This window comes from Armigeres subalbatus, chromosome 1 (genome assembly GCF_024139115.2).
Source record: "Armigeres subalbatus isolate Guangzhou_Male chromosome 1, GZ_Asu_2, whole genome shotgun sequence".
In the NCBI taxonomy this organism is placed as follows: domain Eukaryota; kingdom Metazoa; phylum Arthropoda; class Insecta; order Diptera; family Culicidae; genus Armigeres; species Armigeres subalbatus.
The window spans coordinates 208,887,266-208,897,287 of NC_085139.1; the positions used below are offsets into that span (position 1 = coordinate 208,887,266).

At 45.9% G+C, this 10,022-nt stretch overlaps 1 protein-coding gene across 1 annotated transcript; it reads left to right on the forward strand.

Annotated features, from left to right (window-relative positions):
• The first annotated feature begins 347 nt into the window (after positions 1–347).
• LOC134206946 (uncharacterized) lies at positions 348–1,148 on the forward strand. The gene has a single exon (XM_062682689.1). The coding sequence runs from the start codon at positions 348–350 to the stop codon at positions 1,146–1,148; it is 801 nt and encodes a 266-aa protein (XP_062538673.1).
• Positions 1,149–10,022: the final 8,874 nt, after the last annotated feature.

The following is a 10,022-nucleotide window of genomic DNA, read 5'->3' on the forward strand; positions in this document are numbered from 1 at the left end:
CGCGAACGGAATCTGGTGATGTACCCGTTCCTTCATCCTCCCAGGTGGTTAACATGGCAGCCACCGATACAACAGTGTCCGGTTCTACCCATCAGTTCTCCTCCAAGGTTTTGCTGGCTACAGCGGTCGTTATCGTGGAAGATGACGAGGGTAGTCAGTTTCCGGCTCGTGCTCTTTTGGATTCTGGCTCCGAGAGTAATTTCATTACCGAGCGGTTGAGTCAACGCCTCAGGTAACACCGAGAGAAGGTAGATATCTCGGTACTCGGCATTGGTCATGCAACATCGAAGGTCAAGCATCAGATCACTGCATTGGTTCGTTCGCGAGTTACGGCTTACTCGCGGAACATGAGTTTCCTTGTCCTCCCAAAGGTTACGGTGGATTTACCTACGGCAAGGGTGGATACTCAAGGATGGTCGATGCACAATGGGATAAAACTGGCAGATCCCACCTTTTTCAGTCCAAGTTCAGTGGACATGGTACTGGGTATCGAATCCTTTTTCGACTTCTTTGAGTCTGGTCAAAGAATTCCACTCGGAGACCAATTGCCAACATTAAACGAATCGGTGTTCGGGTGGGTGGTCTGCGGAGGCCTGCTAAACCCCACACAAGGCCTACGCATCAACTGTAGTACGGCAATTACAAAGGTGTTAGAGGAGCTAGTCGCACGGTTTTGGGCTAGTGAAAAAGTTGGAAATTCCAAGGTCCTTTCATCGGAGGAAAAATTGTGCGAGGACAACTTTCGGAAGCCGGTTCGTAGGGAATCCGACGGGCGGTACTCCATTTCGCTGCCAAAGGATGAAGACGCAGCTTCCAGGTTGGGCGAGTCACGTGGGATTCAAGGGACGGAACGCAGATTGGCGAAGGATGCCAGTTTGCGGGCGCAATACCATCAGTTCATGGCGGAGTACATCCAATTGGGACATATGTCGAAGGTAGAGGAAGCAGGAAATCTCATGAAACGATGCTATCTGCCGCATCATCCTGTCTTTAAGGAAGCTAGCACAACTACAATGGTCCGTATTGTGTTTGACGCATCGTGTAAGACATCATCCGGTGTCTCGCTTAACGACACGCTTCTAGTAGGACCGATTGTACAGGAGGACTTACGATCGATCATGCTCCGAAGTCGAGTTGTTACCGTATAGGATAACAATACTTATCGATACATTTGCCTGACCCACGATTCGATTCGAGAGGGGAGGGGGAGGGGAGAGAGAGGGAGAGAGAGGGGCAAGAGAGAAAACTGGAAAAGGTTCGGTTGTTCGGGAGTGCGAGTTAAGAAGTGATCGAGTACAGACCGTTCAGGTTGGACGATCGAAAGCGCATAGTGGACACGCGGGAACTGGTTGCTCGATAACCTCTACGACCATTGCCCGCCGTTAAAGCGTAAATTATAATCTGGGAGTTTTACTCCGTAAGTGCCATCCGTGAAGAATTCCAGACCGCCAGTGAGGTGAAGAGGCCAGAAGGCATCCCTGTCACTCAATCGAATGTGTGCGACGCAAATCCACCAGAGGCCAGAAGGCTTCCCTGCCACCCAATCCCATGTGTGCGATGCAAATCCATCAGCAAATCGTTTTCTAGTTGAGCGGGGGTTTCCACTAATATCCTGCGAGGATCAGAAGAGATCCGCTACGATGCAAGTATCTCGGCCAAAGTTTCGGAACCCTCCCGACGGTGGACCTGCGGTGATCATAACCTCAACCGATCAACCGGAGAAGTATCTCGTTCAAGCACATCAAGCAGTTCTCTCCGGTGAACCACTGCCGGCCGTAAACGAGGTGAGCCCCAGACATCATAGCCAAGATCTCCATATAGGCAAGCAACTCGTGCATCCAGAATCCTGTTGGTCGTCGAGTCCCAAAAACCATAACCAGCAAGGCCCAGTCAAGCTACACGTGGCAGTCAAACGGCCCTGCCGGCCGTACCCTTCAAATCTCAAGGCGGATATCCAGATCGGCTCACACCCCCGGGTAACAGGTATGTTACCTTCAGCCAGCATGTCCGCTAAAGAGCCCCAACGCATCGATTGGCCACAACAATTACTAACCCTTACCACTAACACAAGAAAATGAAAAAAATAATTAAAATTAAATAAAATGTGACTATATCCATTTCTTAATCACTCGCTTCTCTTTTAGCTAGACATGCAATTGCGTCGATATTATATTGTTTTGCCCACCCTTCTTCTTCTGCGTCGTTGAGTCCTCAAGCTGGTAGATGGCGAACCCTGAGTATCTCAAGCTTAGAGAGCTAGTTAGGGACGTGCGGATGTCCACTACAAAGACGTATGGACGTCGGCAGTAGTTACAGAGTGAGGCAAATCATGCTGGTGGCCGATGTGGAGAAGATGTTCCGGCAAGTCTTCGTGGTTGAAGTAGATCGGTCTTTGCAATGTATTTTGTGGCGTTTCAAGCCAACACATCCCGTGGGCGTGTACGAGCTCAACACTGTGACGTACGGGACAAAGCCGGCGCCTTTTCTCGCAACACGTACGTTGAACCAGCTAGCGATGGATGAAGGAGGGCAGTACCCAATGGCTGCGAGGGCAACCACGGAGGGTACGTATATGGATGACGTAATCACGGGCGCGGATACGGAGGATGCCGCACGTAATCTATGTCAGGAACTCAACGAGATGATGTCAAAGGGAGGCTTCAAACTACGGAAATGGGCGTCCAATCATCCAATGGTGTTGAACGGAGTTCCTGCAGAGAATCTGGCGATTCATGTGTCGGAAGGAATTAACTTAGACCCGGATCCTGCTGTTAAGACATTGGGTTTGACTTGGTTGCCGGTATCCGACCAACTGAGGTTCCAGTTTTCCATTCCGGCTTGGAATTCAGCGACGCAACCAACCAAACGACAAGTTCTATCAGTGATCGCTAGTTTATTTGACCCTCTAGGACTACTTGGAGCCGCAATCACGACGGGGAAGATCCTGATGCAGGTTCTGTGGAAGATTCGAAACGACGAAAACCAAGCATTGGGCTGGGACCACCCACTCCCTTCGACGGTGGGTGAGCTGTGGCGGAAATATCATGAAGAACTACCCTTGCTCAACGATATTCGTGTCGATCGTTGCGTCATGGTTCCAAGAGCGACATCGATCGAGTTTGCTTTTGCTTTGCTTCTCCGATGCTTCTACCAAGGCTCAGTGTTGGTAGAATCATGCTCAAATCTAACTCACCGAAGCCTCATGCGCGAGCTGACTCACTTGCGATTCGGCATGGAGAGCATCGCGCATGAGTTTTTCACGATTTCGCTCCAAAAAGTGTCAAAACCCAATCGAAGCGTATTTTATGTTTACGTATGGATTTATTGTCTATTGTTTTGAGCAAAGAAAGTTATTCCGATGAATTTAAAGAAGGAGAATACGAAAAAATCACGCAATGATGTAAATCGCGAGTCGAATCATGGACGATTCTCTGGGCCATGAGTCGTGTGAGGTTTGCATCGCGCTTGATTTGAATCGTGGATGAGATTTGAGAATTTGAGTTTTTACCAACACTGCCAAGGCTTATGGCGGATGCGTCTATATCAGAAGTCATGATTTGGAAGGAAGGGTTGTGGTTCGGCTGCTGTCATCCAAATCCAAGGTTGCACCCTTGAAGACACAGTCTATTCCAAGGCTGGAACTGTGTGGTGCGTTGCTGGTGACGCAGTTATACGAGAAGGTTCGAGACTCGATTAGAACTCCAGCTCAACCATATTTCTGGGTTGATTCAACGTGCGTTCTGCGGTGGATACAAGCTTCACCAAACAACTGGACCACTTTCGGCGCGAATAGAGTCGCGAAAATCCAAAGCATCGCAGAATCATCACCATGGCGGCATGTTTCTGGCAAGGAGAACCTTGCGGATTTGATTTCAAGAGGCATTTCACCGAAGGATATCGTGGATAATGTTTTCTGGTGGGAGGGACCAGATTGGTTGAAGGAATCTTCGGATCACTGGCCTGCAGCTTCATTCTCATCAAGCTCAGAAGAGGCGGAGGAAGAAGGACGGCGTACAGCAATATGTGCAGTTTAGGGTGGTCGGTATTGGCCATTTTTGTCAAATATCGGTATTCGGTATTTGATGGAGTCAATACCGGTAATACCGGTAGAATACCGGTTTTTGTGAAAATTTCGAGTTGTAAAAGAAAAACGTTTGATTTGGTGTTTTGGATGACAAACAATATTTGTTCAATCAAAGTTAGTTGCATATTTCCGGGGATTAAACCACCCGACTTGGACAATGTTGTGTGAATTTACAATGTTGTGAAACCTCATATGCAAATATGTACGTTATGTGGAAGACATTGATTTGGAAAATGTATTGGAGGTAACCACTTTCCCTTCGATGGGACAATATTTGTTGACAATCTTCGAAACTTAAGTAGACATTACATACTGAGCGACTCATCTCCCAATCCGCATTGGATTTTGTTGGCAATGTTGCCGAAGTAGGACGAATGGGTCCAAAACGCAACGCTACAGTCTCTTCACAAGTTTTTCTCTAACCGATAAACCAGAAAAATATGAATAGAGGCATCTTCTTCGTACCGATCGTCAGATAGATCCCATACGCTTGCTTAATCAAAGTAGCTCTGGATCCCTCGAAGAAAATGGCAAAATCGTTTCTGATTAATTGCTTCACGGCAGAATTATTCAAAAAAGCTAAAAGATCGGCGTATTTGGATCGACTCTCTTGGATTTATTCCTTAAAATCATTGAAATAGTGGCGAAAATTTCTGTGTCTTGATTTGATAATAGTTCCAACGTAAATTGGAACGCCACGTCGGCTTCATATAGAGTGCAGAACTCACAGACCAGTACTTCCACAACAGCTTGATCTGGTTCGAGGGCTTGAATTATTTCATGGCATCAGAAACTAATTCAAATTATTTTCCGAATTCAGAACGGACATATTTTTGCAGAAAATCGTTTTTCACAGGGGATCTCCGGAAAAGCATTACTACGGCTCGTACCTTTTTCACAATTTCATACATTGCGGGAAAATTCTCGACTATATCAACAATGTTCATTGAAGAAAAAGTCATTCGCAGTTTGATACATGGCCAAGAGAATGAAGCAACAAGTATGATTAATGACGATGTTGATCGATTTTTGTTGTAGCGTAAACGTCGTCAATGATGCTTACTTGGGCAAAGTTACTCATGCGCACATTTAATTGTTGTATTTTTTGCTCGACGAGTCTTTACTGCTTGTAACCGAATATTTGCCCCATCTATGCTGGATTTCCTGTTTATATGGGACTGATATGCGATTACAGGCAGTTGAGCTGATATAAGTAGGTTAAATTTATTCGAGATTTTTGATACTGACAGCAAAATTTGAAATACCGAAAATATCGGTATTTTCCGTCCCTAATACCGGTATTTTCGGTACCCAAAATTGGCCGGTAATACCGGTATTACCGGTTTCGGTACTAGCGGTTAGACCACCCTAGTGCAGTTTCGGCGAACATGGAATTCAACGATTGGTACTTGGAGAAGTTTGCGTCGTATTCAGATTTGATTCGGAGGACATCTATTTGGTTGCGCCTGATGAAACTACTGAAAAATCCGCAGACCAGGGCGTCGTCCGAGTTTATATCAGCACAAGAGCTTAGAGAAGCTGAATTTGTCATCGTTCGGCGTATCCAGCAGGAAGTTTTTGCCGATGAGTGGAAGGCACTTTCCAAGGGGGAACCCGTGTCGAGAAAATCTCCACTCCGGTGGTTCAATCCTCATATTTCTGAGGAACAAGTCATCTGAATCGGAGGGCGGTTGAGCTACTCCGCAGAACGGGAAGCTACAAAACATCCGATGGTTCTTCCTGCTAGACACAAACTAACCCGGATGATTCTGAAACACTACCACCTGCAACTTCTACACGCAGGTCCACAGTTGCTTCTCGGAGTTGTTCGTCTAAAATTTTGGCCGCTAGGTGGAAGGAGCGTAGCACGATACATCGTTCATCAATGCCTGAAATGTTTTCGTGCAAAACCGACCCCGATACAGCAGTTCAGGGGAGAGCTGCCCGCACCAAGAGTCACCGTGTCGAGACCATTTTCGCAGACCGGTGTGGACTATTTCGGTCCGTTTCATGTGAGACCCGTTCCTCGACGACCAACAGTGAAGGCCTATGTTGCTGTTTTTATTTGTATGTGTACAAAAGCCATCCATTGGGATCTGGTATCGGACCTGAGTACTGATCGGTTCCTACAAGCTCTTCATCGCTTCATCGGCAGACGTGGAAGGTGTCGGGATATCTATTCTGACAATGGGACCAATTTTGTTGGCGCTAAGAATCAGATGAAGGATTTCATGAAGCTGTTGCAGAGTTCAGCCCATCGGGAAAAAATAAGTAGAGAGTGCGCTGAGGAAGGAATACATTGGCATTTTAGTCCGCCAAGTGCACCTTATTTTGGAGGACTGTGGGAGGCGGCTGTTCGTTCGGCCAAAAACCATTTGGTCAAAGAGGTTGGAGCTACACCAATATCACCAGAAGATTTCAACACTCTTCTAGTACAGGTTGAAGGTTGTCTCAACTCGAGACCATTGACAAACATGTCAGAAGATCCCACTGACCTCGAACCACTAACACCAGGCCATTTTCTAGTTGGTTCCTCGCTGTAATCAATTCCTGTACCAAATCTAGAGGATATACAATTGAATCGCTTGAGTAGATACCAATTAATACAAAGGATGCTACAAGATTTTTGGCGAAGGTGGCGCAGGGAATACCTGTGTCAGTTGCAGGGAAGATTTAAGCGCTGGAAGCCGGCCGTCAAGATTGAGGTTGGCAAACTTGTGGTAGTTCTTGATGAGAATTTGCCACCGATGAAATGGAAAATGGGTAGAATAATCGGATTGCACCCCGGCGACGACGGAGTTATACGAGTCGTCACGCTTAAAACTGCCACCGGAGTGATGAAACGGGCAGTTGAGAAATTATGTCTTCTTCCAACACCAATTGAAGATCCGCAGCATCAAGCATAGGAATACACTGCATTCATCCAAAATTCTTCCAAACCTTCCTTCCAGAAAAGGATTCTCTATTTTTCTTTTCAGAAATCGGATATTTCTGGGTGGGTGAGGATGTCTGAGACAGAAACGTTCCCATCAAACTACAACCCTTCATCCAATCCCAAATTGCACTGCTCTGACCTACATTTGGCAAGAGGTTGCAGCAATTGTTTCGACATCATCGGACGGGCGAGTGGAAGGTCAAAAAGAAATAGTAGTGATCTCTTCGATGCTGTTGATATACGGAACATCAGCTGCTGCTGTACGTGGCTGTGTATCTATTGCGATAATCGTTTTTGAGTAGGTAAGAGATATAGCCGACTCTCACAGGAGCCGAAACAATATCATCGCATGGATCGATCGAGGTTGTGTGATGACCATTAGGTATAGGGCTACAGGCTAATTAGCAATTTAACGATCACCTACCATTGTGTGGAGGCTGCGCGGGAATTCGCAATTTCCATTACGTGTTTTGTGTCTAGTAGTAAGCAAAAATAAATGTTAGAATGTAAGCCGAAATCTAAGTGTTTGATGTATTAGAATAAATGTAGTGCTAGTAAATTGTGTTTCCCTAAAATGTGTGTTTGAATAGTCTAAGTGCGGAAGAACATTACGGACATTGCGATGTAGCAGGATTGGAATTGGACAGGAATTGTGTTTGTTAATCCTGGACTTGTGCGAGTGTTGGAGGGCCTTTAGAGAAGACTATCGAAGGCAAGTGATTATTTTGTGTGGTTCCCCAACACTGTCCGACATTCTGGCTACGTGCCCGGCCCACCGCAGTCGTCTGATTTTCGCGGTGTGAGCGATGGATGGTTCTCTCAACAGGTGATGCAACTCGTGGTTCATTCGCCTCCTCCACGCACCGTCCACCATCTGCACCCCACCATAGATGGTACGCAGCACTTTCTTTTCGAAACTCAAAGTGCGCGTTGGTCTCGTCCAGGTCTCGTGTCCTTAGAGGAATACCGGTCTAATGAGCGTTTTGTAGATTGTCAGTTTGGTACGGCGGCGAACTCTATTCGATCGGAACGTCTTCCGGAGTCCAAAATACGTACGATTTCCAGCCACTATGCATCTCCGAATGTCTCTACTGGAATCATTTACGGCAGTCACCAATGAGCCCAAGTACATACATTCTTCTACCACCTCGATTTCGTCACCACCGATGCAAACTCGCGGTTTGCCTTCTCTTGAGCCTCTTCCTGTCATGTACTTCGTCTTCGACGTGTTGATGACTAATCCGATCCGCTTAGCTTCCCTATTCAGTCTGATGTAGGTTTCCTCCATCTTCTCAATGTTACGTGCCATAATATCAATGTAGTCGGCGAAGCCAAATAGCTGGACGAACTTATTGAAAATTGTACCACTCGTGTTAATCCATGCTCTTCGTATTATCCCTTCAAAGCGATGTTGAATAGCAGACACGAAAGACCATCACCTTGCCGTAACCCTCTGCGCGTTTCGAAGACACTCGAGAATGTCCCTGAAACTCGAACTACGCACATCCCGATCCATCGTCGCTGGGATCAACCGTGTCAGTTTATCCGGAAAACCGTGTTCGTGCATTAGTTGCCATAGCTGGTCCCGATCGATTGTATCATATGCGGCTTTGACGTTGATGAATAGATGATGTGTGGGCACGTTGTATTCGCGGCATTTCTGCAGTACTTTGGCAAATGGCGAACACCTGGTCCGTGGTGGAGCGTTCGCCCATAAAACCCGCCTGGTATTGCCCGTGAACACTCTTGCAATTGGTACTAGTCGACGGCATAAAATTTGGGAGAGTACCTTGTAGGCGGCGTTCTGCAATATGATTGCGTGGTAGTTGCTACAATCCAGCTTATCGCCCTTTTGTAGATGGGACACACGACACCATCCATCCGTCCTGCGACAAAACTTTCTCCTCCCAAATTTAGGTAATGACCCAGTGCAGCGCTCTAGCCAGTGCCCCAGCACCGTGTTTAAATAGCTCTCCAATATGAGGTGAACCGGTCAAGGGCCGAAAACCTCATTAATAAAGACATAAAAAAAAAAAGAAAAAAATAGCTCTCCTGGTCAACCCCAGGGGCTTTGTTGTTTTTCAGCCGGCCAATATCCTTCTGGATTTCTTGGAGATCCGGAGTTGGTAAAATTATGTTTTGCGCTCGTGCTCGCAGGTTCATCACCATACCGCCATCTTTGTCTGCCACATCGCCATTCAGATGTTCTTCGTAGTGCTGCCGCAACCTTTGGATCACCTCACGCTCTTTGGTAAGAGGGTTCTCGTTTATGATCTAACACTGATCTTGCATTTGGTAGCAAATGGTCTCTACGTGGCACGTCCGGTGCAAAGGTGCTGACGTTCATCTTCCCAATATTACTTTTCGAGACGAATGAAGCCTGGGACGCCTAAAAGATGCTAAATACTGGGTAACGGACGGTACGTTTGCTACAGTACCATGTTTGTTCCGGCAACTCGTCACTCCATGTTTATGGGAGTATCGGGCCAACACATCAGCGGACCGTTCCGCTAGTTTTGATTTTGATGACTTCCAAGAAATCGTTATATCGGAAAGTATGGGAAGAAATCATTGAAGCATCATGTATGTTCTGATACAAACTTCAAAATGTAACATAAGAATTAATACGCAAAGAATAGGCTTTTAAACTATAAGTTAATGGCATTGTGGCGTTAAATTGTTGACTCAGTGTAATCTGTTTAGATGTAAGTTAAACAAAAGGAATGAAATGAATGCATAACACCCCCCTTCCTACATACTTTTCCTTTCTTGACCCTCCCATCATTATTATAATTGTATGAAAATAGTTATACCAAATTTGGTTGAAATCGGTCGATGGGTTCAGTAGTTATGTTGGAACTTACGTTCAAATATACATGCCAATATTGAGATTCTTACAAATCAATTAAAATTGATATTATTTTGACAATAGGAATTCCGTTTACATGATTGAAGTACAGCGCTCAGACTACTTTATTTCCATTATCAGTTATAACAACCGTT

Bases quoted from the DNA above. Each gene is read 5' to 3' on its own strand.
- LOC134206946 (XM_062682689.1), top strand. From the start codon at position 348: ATGAGTTTCCTTGTCCTCCCAAAGGTTACGGTGGATTTACCTACGGCA.